The sequence below is a fragment of the Eumetopias jubatus genome, unplaced genomic scaffold (assembly GCF_037043125.1).
Source record: "Eumetopias jubatus isolate StellerSeaLion01/CBP00866 unplaced genomic scaffold, mEumJub1_p1.0 scaffold_16, whole genome shotgun sequence".
In the NCBI taxonomy this organism is placed as follows: Eukaryota; Metazoa; Chordata; class Mammalia; order Carnivora; family Otariidae; genus Eumetopias; species Eumetopias jubatus.
Genome location: NW_028274822.1, coordinates 87,144,093 through 87,158,291, shown reverse-complemented (window position 1 = coordinate 87,158,291; position 14,199 = coordinate 87,144,093). Strand labels below are relative to the sequence as shown.

General features: G+C 41.1%; 1 protein-coding gene across 8 annotated transcripts in view; it reads right to left on the bottom strand.

The window, feature by feature from the left end:
• Positions 1-1,510: 1,510 nt before the first annotated feature.
• Positions 1,511-14,199, bottom strand: part of CCDC62 (coiled-coil domain containing 62) — a 42,993-nt gene continuing 30,304 nt past the window's right edge. For 5 of the 8 annotated variants that reach the window (XM_028092464.2, XM_088019319.1, XM_088019320.1 and 2 more), the window contains 2 exons: positions 5,595-5,688; positions 1,511-3,284 (listed from right to left, as the gene is read on the bottom strand). In XM_028092464.2, the coding sequence (XP_027948265.1) occupies positions 5,635-5,688 (54 nt within the window). In that variant the 3' untranslated portion in view covers positions 1,511-3,284; positions 5,595-5,634. Of the gene's footprint in view, positions 3,285-4,337; positions 4,414-5,594; positions 5,689-14,199 lie in introns of those variants that run through there. The other 3 variants (XR_015766925.1, XM_028092463.2, XM_028092466.2) reach the window with 3 other exon arrangements.

Sequence of the window (14,199 nt, the reverse complement as noted above, 5' to 3'; positions counted from 1 at the left end):
GCAGGGCGCCCAGCCGCCCCGCCCCTGCTCCCGCCCCTGGCCCTGCGCGCGGGGGGCGCGGGCCTCCCCCTCGCTCGCCCCGCCCCCGGGCCCGCCCCTCGCTGGGCGGCGCCCTGGCCACGGCCCCCAGCCCCTCCACACCTCTGCCTACCCGCCTGGGCCGAGTCCCCTTGCCCACATCCTCCACCCGGCTCACTAAGTCCTGTCTACACCAGAGCAGGATCTGGCTAACTGGAGAAAACTTGGCCTCAATGAATCTGACCAATGGAATCACAACTAGACATTTTTTTTTTTGCCTTTTTTAGTCTTAATTTATGTGTGAAAATGCATACAAGTAAGCCGTCCGCTTTGTGCATCTCCAACGTTAACAGCAGCTGTCATCAACGCGGGGCTGTGGGATGAATCTTCGGAGGCTGCAGGCTCCGTACGCGGACACCTTGCCAGAGCCGAGGAACTGCAAGGGGAGGAGGGCAGGCGGGGCCGGGACAACCTGCGGACAGATCTGAACACAACACAGCGCTGGACCACCAAAGTGCATGGAAGAGACGCCACAGGAGGTCGTGGGAGTCTTTTAAAAACGTTATTGTTGGTTTGCTTTTTAAATTATCCAAGACTGAAGTAAAAAAAATATATATATATGTCTATATCTCACAATTCTCCCAAGTGTATGCTATCAAATGGTTATTTTGTTTCTGCTGTCCTCCGTTTTCCTCTCAGGATATAGGTGTGAAATCACCCAATACAGGTACTAAAGACTCCCCCTTGAAGAGGGAGTGATGAGTATGAAGAGTATGATGCCTACATACCCCTGACGGTGGTCTCCCTTTCTGTAACTTCATGGATTAATCTCTGCCCGCCCCCAAACTGACACTGGATACTTGAAAAGCTGTATTTGACAAGGCTCTCTTCCAACTCCACCAAAAAGAAATTAACCATGCTTTATCTAATTTCCAATCCCTGAAAGGTCTCTTTACCTGAATAACAATGGCTAATATTTATTGATTATTATTTGCCAGGCACTGAGCTAAATCCTTCACGTGTACTATTTCATTTTTAATCCCCAGCACCCCAGTCAACAGCTGTGGTCAAATAAAGACCACAGTAAAGGGGCTTGCTGGCTCCAGACAGCTGTTTCTCGGACTCCTTTTTCCACATCGAACAAAAGCAAGTTATCCTGTGAACTTCATACTTAACACAGCATCTTCTTTCAAACCAGGCAACGACCCCTCTGGGTTGAGAACATCTGCCACAGTGACTTAACATTAGCAACCAACTACCACTCTTTTTAATAATAGTTGGTTGCTGGGGTCCCGAGAGCACTAAAATATCTCTAATGAATTATAATGTATCTGCTTGTATGTAAGCTTTTGAGCCCCTGGAGGGCAAGGACCACATCATCTTACTCCATTTTATAACCTCAGTGCCTAGCAGAGTGCCTGGCACATTAGCAATGTTCAATAAATGTGTGTGCAATGCAGGGTTGAGAAAGTGAGCAAATAACCCTCCGTAATTTGGTACACTTTAACATATGGCTTAGTTTTATAAAACGAGCAGCGTGGGACACAAGGGTATAAGCTTCCCCACTCTGAATTTGCCAAGGTTCATCTCTGGTAGCATCTTCGGGCAGGAGACCTGGTTCTAGTACTGGCTCCGTCACTGGTCAGCTGAGATTCTCCATGTCATCAGAATCAGGGTGCCATTTTGGTGTATCTCCAGGGCTCTTTTCATGCTTCCCGCGGGTTACTACAAAGGCAAAGGATTTGGGTTACGAAGACCTCATGTCAAGGAAAACCCAAGAAAGACGAACAGTAGGGTTTACATCATTGGGCTTACTGAAATGATGGAGCTGCAACCCCCACACTGCCTCACTGACACGTGTGTATGATCTGGCCCCAACCCCTCAGTCCAGCTTCATCTTACGCCATCCTAGTCCATCAGGTATGGAAATGCACCAAGCTCCTTTCCACCTTAGGGCCTTTGCGTATGCTATTACCATTGTGAGGAATGCTCTTCCTCTTCCTGTTTGCTGGTTGGCATCTACTTATCTTTCAGCTTAGTTCAGGGAAGCCTTCCCTGAAGACTCCGCCTTTGACCTAAGCCCCTGATGTATGTTGTCACAGTAGCTCCAAGCTTTATTTCATAGCACTTACCAGTTTTTCATGAACTATTTGTGATTATTTAAGGTCTGTCTCCTTCACTGTAAACAAGGATTCAGTCTTCTTTGCTCACCGTTGTGTCTCCAGTGGCCAGCAAAGCAGTATTTACTGTGTGCTCAAATTATTTTGTTTTTTGTTAGATGTCCTAAGTGTGCATTTGGCTGAGAACCCAGAAATCATCCTTTATAGGACTGATTAATGTGCCCTCCTCATTTGATAAACTCCTCTCAAAGACCACTCTGGGTTTTTTGTTGTTGTTGTTTCCCTATTTATTTATTCATTTATTTTTATTTATTTTTTTGATGTAGTGTTCCATGACTGTTTGCATATAACACCACTCTGGTTTTTAACCTACCTTGTCTATTGTGGTCCTGATTAATGTGTCTGGTTTCTTCGTCTAAACCAACCTCACCCCACTGAGCCTCTCAATACCACGCTTTTCTACTATAACTTTTTAGGTAAAACTGCTTTTAGTGTTTACGTATTATCTTGATTCAGAATTTCTTCCTTTGGGGGTATTTCTATTTCACCTTAGAAGATCTGTCCACAAATTCTAAAATTACACCAGTCTCTTCTGATGGCTGAGATGATTTCTGGCAGGTGAATTACAGTACTATTCCTCTCAAGATGGAAGAATGCTGATGACAAAATATAAATATTCAGTTTTATCTTGCAACTCTTTCAAACAGACCGAGGGCTGACTCTCCATAACAGAAACTGCTCACGTATTTAAATAACTTAGGCTGAGACAGATAAGTTGGTAAGAGTATTAAGATTCCCCATTTTTTAGTTATATGTGCTATACTTCACAGTAACGTGTGGGGTAAGATGGGTAGAGTAGATACGGTAATCCTATGAGCTCAAATACATTTAGCCACAAAATAATTTTTGACTTTTTTCATTCTTTAGTTCCCTGAAATTTTCCTACTTCTTAGCATTTCATCAGTGTTCTCCTTCTCTTTTCACTGGGCAAGATGACGTGTAGCCACGAACCTAGCATAAAGAGGAGAAATTTTCATATTTTGTTTCTCAGACTGGAAATGAGCCTCTCCAGGGACATTTTAGGTTTCCAACAGCTCAGAATCAACTCTACCTTTCTCAGACTTCCTCTATACAAACCGGCCGTGCCTGAGGGAGAAAGCAAGCATTTATAAGGAACACAGCCAAACCTCACCCAATTTCTCTTTTCGGCACCCTAATTAAAAGGCTAAATGGGGTGGCTCCTCCACTCTCAGGAAAATCATCTCTGAAGTAGCACTGAAACCTTTCAACAAAGGGGCATTCATACAGTACAACGGAACCTTGATATCTGCAATGCTTAAAAAAAAATACATTCCCATTCCTGAGGAAATTAACTTGCCAGGTTCGGTTTGAAGGGAATAACCTTCCTTATTTTGCTCCTGCATAATAAAAAGAAACCCAAGAAAATTATTTTTTTCTTTCTTATTAAAAATATTTTTTATTGAATGAAGCTGATCAATTCTCTTAGAAGGGACAGAAATGCACATAGTATATTCTTTAAAAAATTAAATTATAAGTTAAAAGGGAAGTGTTCTGGTTTTTAATGATAAAAAAAAAAGGCATATAAAACTTGATCTTCCAGCAAGCTTTTGTTTGTGTAAGTAGATGGGACTTACTACAGACCCAGACGAGATGGGGCTCTGTTCAGCTTTGGGACAGAAGGACCTCAATTGTCAGTAACTGAGGAGATACTTTCCGGTTAAAATATTTTGTATCATATCATTTTATGTCTATTTTACACAGCAAAGTTCAGGGCTAGAGCCACAAAAGAAGAGACTACTACTACTCATATGTCTGCAGCTGACTCTTGAGAAGCTGTTGGTTGTAATTTAAATGTATGCACAGGTTTTTAAACAATCAGATAGTTAAAAAAAGCATTTTACATGCAGGGATTCTCTATTGGATGTCCACACTTTTAAAGAGCTTCTCTAGTATTTAACTGTAGTCTGCATCTTTACAGAGAAGTCCTTTTCTCTCTGAGCATAATTCCGAGTTTATATATAGATAATACACAGTAAGGTCTATTTCTTACACGTAAAAAAAAAATTTCTTCAAAATGAAAACGGTCAGCTTGAAAACAAATAAAATATAGATGTTGAAAAATTAACTTTCAGTTTCTGCTTCCCTTTGGTATTAAATGTTCCTTACAAAGGATTACAATCCCCTTTTTGTTTTCAAGGTTAAGTATTAGGTATTGATGTCTGCTTCCTGCCTTCCAAAGATGAGAAATCAGCTTCTGCAGGAAGGAAACGCAGAATTAATAAAACCAAGGCAAAGAGAGCTGTGCTCTTTAAGTTCCCAGCCTCTAAAAAATTAACTATACATCCTGACTTTTATCTACATAAGGTCATGCAAAATACCATAAATATGAAAACTTCTCAGCAAAGAGAGAGAAAGAACAGGAGAGAGGAAGAGGGCTACCTACACTTACTGCTTTCACAGTCTTCTTGAGATGTTACCAAACTGGATTCTGAAGAAACTTTGCATTTGAAATGCAGGTTTGATAGAAGGAAGCACAGATCAAGAAAGTGCTTACTACATCAATGAACCTTTCTTTCTTTTTTAAAGATTTTATATTTAAGTAATGCTTACACCCAACGTGGGGCTTGAACTCACAACCCTGAGACCAAGAGTCACATGCTCCATGGACTGAACCAGCCAGGTGCCCCAGTCAATGAACCTTTTTACAAAACTTAAAACCCCATGAAAAGACTTCTTTCCAGCCAAATGAAATACTGAGATGTTATTTAAGAGAGAGAGAGGTGGGAGGGAGGGGCAGGGAGAGGGAGAGAGAGAATCTTAATTAGGCTCCATGCCCAGCACGGAGCCCGACTCAGGGCTCGATCTCACGACCCTGAGATCATGACCTGAGCCGAAATCGAGAGTCGACGCTTAACCAACTGAGCTACCCAGGCACCCCTGAAATGTTAATTTAGATTCTGATTTTGAAAGCTGTCTATAGGGGCGCCTGGGTGGCTCAGTCAGTTAAGCGTCTGCCTTCGGCTCAGGTCATGATCTCAGGGTCCTGGGATCAAGCCCCATGTCAGGCTCCCTGCTCAGTGGGGTGCCTATTTCTCCCTCTCCCTCTGCTGCTCCCCCTGCTTGTGACCTCTCCAGCATCCTCTCTCTCTAATAAATAAATAAAATATTAAACAAAAAAAGAAAGAAAGGTGTCTGTATTCACTTCCTTGTGTTTAAAATTCTAGGCATTAAGATCAAGAACTTTTTGATCTGCATTTCTCAAATAATTGACATTTTACTGATTAAATTTAGAAGGTATGTATAAATAGGTCAAATAAGAGAGAGGATTACAGGTCAAACAAATGCATGGCCTTGACTCTACATTATCAATGTTCCCAAGTTACTTATTAAATATCAAGGGAGATAGAAGGGGAGATACACACAAAGGTGACTTACCTATGACCACAATGAACAGTGAAGCTGACTTTTGTTTTCTTCAATTACTAAGAAAGGCAGTTTTCTGAGCTGACTCTTCTGAGACTTCTAAGTTCTACAAAACAACTTCAAAATTAAGAGTCCAGAAGAGAAAAACTTGACAATACTTAAGACAATACACAAATATAGCAGAAATGCCTTTAAAACACCTTAAGGAATCAATGAAATACAAAGAAGTTATTTCATACAACTACCTTCCATCCAGCAAAGAGGTACTGATTTCCTATTCGTGTGTGGGGCCCTTTTGGGTCTAATTGCCTAGTAGGAAGGCTCTGTTTGCTTTACCATGTATGTTATGCCTTCAACTACGGCAACCTGCTAATGCCCAAATATAACTGGCTCTTTGTCAGCCTTAATATGGACTATGTCACGAACCCTTAATGAAGACAGTGGTCATCAGCAGGAATGAACAACTGTAAGTGCCACTGTTGATAAAGTCCCTACTAAGGGCTGGTTAGCATTGTTAGTTGTTTCAGGAGATATTTTTAAAAAGAAGAAGAAAAAAAAAGGAAAGAGGAGAATGATACCTGGAAAGACACGGGTAGACGCAGATGGTGAACTTCAGCTTGTAGGGTAAGCCCACCTCCTCAGCCTCTTCCTCTTCCCCGTGGGGCCCGCATTTGAGCTAGGCTAGGGTTATTCTCTGGGCTTTCACTCGTGCTGCTTCCTCTCTGCCCAAACAGCCTTCCTATGTATTTTATAACCTGATGTATTTTATTTTATTCATTTAGAAACATTATTCTAATGGGAGAAGATATTTGCAAATGACCTAGTGGATAAAAGGGCTAGTATCCAGAATCTATAAAGAACTCAATAAAATCAACACCCCCAAAATAAATAATCCAGTTAAGAAATAGGCAGAACACATAAACAGACATTTCTCCAAAGAAGACATACAAATGGCTAACAGACACATGGAAAAATGCTCAGCATCACTCATCATCAGGGAAATACAAATCAAAACCATGATGAGGTATCACCTCACCTCTATCAGAATGGCTAAAATTAACAAGTCAAGAAACAACAGGTGTTGGTGATGATGTGATGATGTGAAGAAAGCGGAGCCTTTTGCACTGTTGGTGGGAATGCAAACTGGTGTAGCTGCTCTGGAAAACAGTATGGAGATTCCTCAAAAAGTTAAAAATAGAGCTACCCTACAATCCAGCAATTGCATTAGTAGGTATTTATCCAAAGGATACAAAAATGCTGATTCGAAGGGGCTCATGCAACCGATGTTTACAGCAGCACTATCAACAACAGCCAAATTACAGAAAGAGCCCAAATGTCCATTGACTGATGAATGGATAAAGAAGATGTGGTGTATATATGTATGATGGAATATTACTCAGCTATCAAAAAGAATGAAATCTTGCCATTTGCAACAATACAGATGGAACTAGAGTGTATTATGCTAAGCGAACTAAGTCAGAGAAAGACAAATACCATATGGTTTCACTCATATGTGGAATTTAAGAAACAAAACAGATGAACATAGGGTAAGGGGAGGAAAATTAAAATAAGATAAAAACAGAGAGGGAGACAAACCATAACAGACTCTTAACTGTAGAGAACTGACGGTTGCTGGAGGAGAGGAGGGTGGGGGGATGGGCTAAATGGGTGATGGGCATTAAGGAGGGCACTTGCTGGGATGAGCACTGGATGATAAATGTAAGTGACGACTCACTAAATTCTAGTCCTGAAACCAATACTACATTATATGTTAACTAACTTGAATTAAAAAAAAGAATACATATCAAAACAAACAAACATTACTCTAAAAGGGATCTATAGGGTTTAATCAGCCTGCGATAAAAAAAGGTTAAGAACCCTGGCAGACAACACCAACAGTCTCAAAAAAGCAATGAGGATGTCCTGTTCCATGTACTTGTCAAAAGTCCAAATTCAGATTCCAGCTGAATCTCTCCCCAACCCCACCCCTCAAGTAAGTAGGAAGCCTGCCGTGGGGGAAGGTGATGTGGTCAGCTGTGCAGTGTTTTACTCTTTCTTTCCTTTTTTCTCTTTTTAAATTCCTGGGGCTCTTTTTAAATAGTTAGTACACTGACAGAAAATAAAGATAACATGTTCTTATTCCCATCCCCTTTTGTACATGTGAAGAATACCACAGAAACCTTTCAGTACCTTGCTTCTATTCACTTAATAATACATCCCAGAAGTATTTCCACATCCAAGATCTTCCTTATTCTGGTTAATGGCTCTGTAATATTCCATCGTGTAGACATACCATCACGACTCCCTCAGTTCCTTTTTGCTGGAGACCTGGATGGTTTCCGAACTTTTGCTATTACAAGGTAGTCCTGCAGTGAAAAACTTGTACCCGGGCCCCTTTATACACATATGGGTGTCTTCGTAGGAGAGATTCCCAGAGTGACACTGCTATGTCAAAAGATCAGTTCCGCAATTTTTAGGAAACAGTGCCAAGCTCCCCGCCAGAAGGTTTGAATCACTTTGTGCTCCCCCAGTGATGTCTCAGAGTGCACTGCAGAAAAAGGCTTTGAAATAAGACCCTTGTTCTCAGCACCAGATGGCAAAAAATGGTGAAGCAGACAGGCCGCTCAGCACCTTATCCTGCTTCCATATTGCAAAACCTAAGGATTTTTTTTTTTTAAAGATTTTACTTATTTATTTGAGAGAGAGAATGAGAGACAGAGAGCATGAGAGGGAAGAGGGTCACAGCGTCAGAGGGAGAAGCAGACCCCCCTGCTGAGCAGGGAGCCCGATGTGGGACTTGATCCCGGGACTCCAGGATCATGACCTGAGCCGAAGGCAGTTGCTTAACCAACGGAGCCACCCAGGTGCCCCAAAACTTAAGGATTTTTAACCAATTATTTGCTTTCTCCTGTAACTAGCTATACCCAGTTCATAGGACCAGACGAAGTGAGTTGTAAAGTATGTTGCCAAGTAGATTTACTTTGTTTTGTTTTAAAGATTTCGTTTTTTTATTTGACAGAGAGAGACACAGCGAGAGAGGGAACACAAGCAGGGGCAGAGGGAGAGGGAGAAGCAGACTCCTCACTGGGCAGGGAGTCTGACTCAGGGCTCCATCCTAGGACCCTGGGATCAAGACCTGAGCCGAAGGCAGACAGACACTTAACCAACTGAGCCACCCAGGCACCTCTAGATTTCTGTTAATTGAATTGTTTTTGCAACATTTTCAGAATTAGTTAATAATCTCCTGGAAAATTTATTACATCTGAAGCCAATATTTTTTCCAACTAATTCCAAATGATTATCTGATTCTGGCTATGGAATGTTAAGTAAGAGATTTAATCACTTTTCCTTACCCATAAGATGAAAGGTTGAGATTACATACCTCTTCTGGGTCTTTCTAGCTCAAAAATTCTCTTAAACCAAATTTTCATCAACGTCAATAGTTTTGGCATGTTTTCAGTCTATAGCCGAGGTTACTGTTTTGTTTTTTTCCTATCATGTCCATTCCAGGTATTTACTGAGCAATCTCCGTAGAAGATACTGTGTGTGCTACAACTAGGAATGCCAAGATGAGTAAGAGGGGCTCCTGAAGGTGCTCACGGAGAAGAGGAAGACAAGCATGTAATCTGTCATGCACTGTGACCTGCATGTTCAAGGAGACACATGCACAGAGACTGATACACATAACCGTGTCATGAGGACAGAAGTGAAGGAGCTCTCGATTTTATCTCAGATAGGAATTTAACATAAAATCCTACAGAAGAGGTTAAGAGCCTGAGGCCATAAGAATGAGTAGGAGTGGGTGCCTGGGTGGCTCAGTTGTTAAGCAACTGCCTTTGGCTCAGGTCATGATCCTGGAGTCCCAGGATCGAGTCCTGCATCAGGCTCCCTGCTCAGCAGTGAGTCTGCTTCTCCCTCGGACCCTCCCCCCTCTCATGCTCTCTCTATCTCATTCTCTCTCTCAAATAAATAAATAAAATCTTTAAAAAAAGAATGAGTAGGAGTCTGTCAGGTAGATCGTACTGAAGGACGGTCAGTTCCGTTAGAAAACGTTTTGAAAATATGAAGTTGTTCTGACACAGCCGATATATTAGGGAACAATCTGGGCATAATGTGAAGTTTGAATTTATTCACGTGCAACTTTGTCCACGAGAAACACTAGGTTAACTGTACCCAGCTGGACTGAGCCACAGCATGCAGGAATACATACATCCACATGCACCCCTCAAACATCCGCTGGCCCCCTAGCTTCCCCTGTGTGTTATAAGCCACACCCATCCACATTTGCCGCTACAACTTCCCATCAGATTACCTTCCTGCCACTTCCCAGTGAATCACAAGCTGCCATCTCCCTGACACCCAATTCTACATGCAAACTTCAGGTCTCTTTCCAGATAAAGTGCCATATTTATTGCTGTATTTATGTATTTCTTAACCACCCAAAAGGTATAAAAACTCCTACCATTTTGATTACATTCCTGTACTTTTTTAAAAAAATGTATCATTGGCAAAGTGTGTGAGTATTACGCTCCTAACCCCATTTTTTCCTGTAAGCTGTGTGGTTTTTATTGTATAGTTTTGTACTGTGTGGACATATTTAGGAATCCATAAGTTGTATTACAGAAGAAGTAATGTGGTTATCAAAATATTAAACAAGGCTGTGATATAATAATATGCACCTTTTTTTAAGTTTTATTTAAGTAATCTACACCCCATGAGGGGCTCGAAATCACGACCCCAAGATCAAGAGTTGCATACTCCACCAACTCAGCTAACCATGTGCTCCTTGCACTTTTTTTCTAAAGATTTTATTTATTTATTTGAGAGAGAGAGCATGAGCAAGGAGGAGAGGGAGAAGGAGGCTCCCCACTGAGCAGGGAGCCTGACGTGGGACTCGATCCCAGGACCCTGGGATCATGACCTGAGCCGAAGGCAGACAGATGCTTAATAGACTGAGCCACCCAGATGCCCCTGTACCCTTTTTTTTTTAAAAGATTTTATTTATTTATTTGAGAGACAGAGAGAGAGAGAACATGAGCTGGGGGAGTGGCAGAGGGAGAAGCAGACTCCCCGCAGAGCAGGGAGCCCGACACGGGGCTCAATCCCAGGACCCTGAGATCATGACCTGAGCGTAAGGCAGACACTTTAACCAACTGAGCCACCCAGGTGCCTCTGAACTCTTCTTTATTAAAGCATTAAATAATAAGATCTAGCAGCAGGTCTACTATTCTATAATTCTGAGGTAGTGCTAAGTTATAAAGGATATTTCAGGATATCTGCAATAACTATAATGTGATATGAAACCATCTGTGATCTCTACTAGGGACAAAGTCACAGGCTTTACATACTACTATGGCTTGTTTCCTATATTCATAATTAAAGGAAATGCTAAATTTCAATTAGAGGTTAGTTAAAATAAGCTTATGTGTGATTTCTATTCCCAAAGTTTATGGATCCCCCAAATTCTATTCAACAAACTGATTAAAGATCTCTGCCCAAAAAATCCACAGAGAAAAAAAGTAGATTAACAGTTGCCAGGGGCTTGGGGAGAGGGAATGGGGAATGACTGCTAATAGGAACAGGGTTTCTTCTGGGATGACGAAAATGTTCTAAAATTGGATTAGGGTGACAGTTACACAACTCTGTAAATATACTAAAACCACTGGATTGTACACTTCACATGAAAGAACATTATGTTATGTACATTATATCTCAATAAAGCTGTTTAAAATAAAAACCCTTATGAATACTTAAAAACATTTTCTGTGCCAAAGTAAATAAATTGCTTCACTAATGCTTTAAAGAGTTTGTCAAGAAAAAAAAAATCTTCCCAGAAAACACCACAAAGTCCATCAGGGTTTCCACTTTGAAAAGCTCATATGGCATACATGGTATATATACTTTCAAAAATCACTATTTTGGGGGCCCATTATTTAAAGGTAATCTTTGAAACTATATTGAAACTCACGGCAATGAGCGTGTTGATTCTAAAATGGTTAATGTCCTTGGGGCGCCTGGCTGCCTTAGTTGGTGGAGTGTGCAACTCTTGATCTCGGGAGTTGTGAGTTCGAGCCCCACGTTGGGTGTAGAGATTACTTAAAAATAAAATCTTCAAAAAAATAATAAAATAGGGGCACCTAGGTGCCTCAGTCGTTAAGCGTCTGCCTTCGGCTCAGGTCATGATCCCGGGGTCCTGGGATTGAGCCCTGCATCGGGCTCCCTGCTCCACGGGAAGCCTGCTCCTCCCTCTCCCACTCCCCCTGCTTGTGTTTCCTCTCTTGCTGTGTCTCTCTCTGTCAAATAAATGAACAAAATCTTAAAATAATAATAATAATAAAATAAAACGGTTAATGTTCTAATTTCAGATCATCTGAGGCACATGGAAACAGTGCCATGGAACTCTGAATCTAATAAAATACCAATATGATGGAGAGCTACGCAAGCAATACCCCCACCAGAGAGAATTTCACTGAACAAGACAAGGATGTCCACTCTCACTTTTCTATTCAGCATTGACATGGAGGTCTTAGCCAGAGCAATAAGGTAAGAAAAAGACATAACCTAAAGATTAGAAAAAGAAATTATTTACAAATGACATGATTGTCTATGTAGAAAATCCTAAGAATCTACAGAAAACCTACCAAAATAGGTGAATTTAGTTAAGAACAATTTACAAAAGTCAACTGCAATCCTTTATATCATCAACAGACAATTAGAAAGTGAAATTTAAAGTATCATGCATAATAGCATCAATAAACAAAATAATAGGAATAAAATTAACAAAAGATATGCAAGACCCCTATGAAAACTACACAATATGGTTAAGAGAAATGAAGAAAGACCTAAATAAATGGAGATATATACTCTCTTCACAAATGTCAATTCTTGGGCACGTGGGTGGCTCAGTCGGTTAAGCGTCTACCTTCGGCTCAGGTCATGATCCCAGGGTCCAGGGATCAAGCCCTGCATCAGGCTCCCTGCTCAGTGGGGAGTCTGCTTCTCTCTCTGCCACTCCCCCTGCTTGTGCTCTCTCTGTCTCTTAAATAAAGCTTTAAAAAAATGTCAATTCTTCCCAAAGTTATCTATAAATTCAACAAAATCAGAATATCAGAGTGTAGTTTTGTGAAAATAGACAAGTTGGCTCTAAAAGTGCTACAGACCTGCAAAAGATCTAGGAGAGACAAAGCAATTTTGCAAAAAAGAACAAAGTAGAGCATGTATACTACTTGATTTCAAGACTTTCTACAGAGTTACATATTCAGTACAATGTGGTCTAAGGAGAACAACCAGATCAATAGAACTGATCAGAGAGTCCAAAAATAGACCCTTGTACATACAGTCAACTGATTTTCAACAAAGTCAACAAAAGTAATTCAAGGAGAAAGGACAGTCTTTTCAACAAATGGTGCTGGAACTGGATATCTATGTGAAGAAAAATGAGCCTGATCCTTACTTCATACCTTCTGCAAAAATTAAACTGAGATAAACCATAAACCTAAACAGAACTTTAAAACTTTTAGGAGGAGAAAATATTCACACCCTTGAGGCAGATTTCTCAGGGTACAAAGAGGATCATTTGAAAAAAATTGATAAACTGGACTTCATCAAAATTTTACCTTTCTGCTCTTCAGAAGACACTTAAGAAAATAAAAAGGCAAACCACAAACTGGGAGAAAATATTCACGATATATCTGACAAAAGACAAAGGCTGTATGTGCAGACTATGTTAAGAACTCTTACAATTCAGTAGCAAAGGAAACAATTCAAATTTAAAATGGGTAGAAGGTTTGAACAGACATCTCACAAGAGAAGATATGTGAAGAGCCAATAAGGATGTGAAAAGAGGCACATCATCAGGTTATCAGGAAAATACAAGTGAAGCAGCAACCAGATGCCACTTCGCATTTACTAGGACGGCTAACTAAAATCAAGCTGACTGACAAAACCAAGTGCTGGCAAGGATGCAGAGCCCCTGGAACTTGCACACACTGCTGGCAGGGACGTAAAGGGTGCAAACCACCTTGAAAAACAGTATGGTGGCTTATTAAAAAGTTAAACATATGACTGTCCTATAACTAGTGATTCTACTTCTAGGTATTTGCCTTAGAGCAATAAAAACATATGTCCATTTAAAAAAGGCTTATATAGGGTGGCTCAGTCAGTTAAGTGGCTGCCTTAGGCTCAGGTCATGATCTCAGGGTCCTGGGATGGAGCCCCACACTGAGCTCCCTGCTCAGAGGGGAGTCTGCTTCTTCCTCTCCCTCTGCCCCTCCCCCCACCCCACTTTTGCTCGCTCTCTCAAATAAATAAAATCTTTAAAAAAAAAAGGCTTGGGGCGCCTGGGTGGCTCAGTCATTAAGCATCTGCCTTTGGCTCAGGTCATGATCCCAGGGTCCTGGGATTGAGCCCCACATCAGGCTCCGTGCTCAGCCAGGAGCCTGCTTCTCCCTCTCCCGCTCCCCCTGCTTGTGTTCCCTCTCTAGCTGTCTCTCTCCCTATGTCAAATAAATAAATAAAATCTTTAAAAAAAATAAAAAATAAAGGCTTATATAAAATGTTCATAGCAACTTTATTTGTAATAGCCCCAAACTGGAAACCCAAATGTCCCATCAATAGG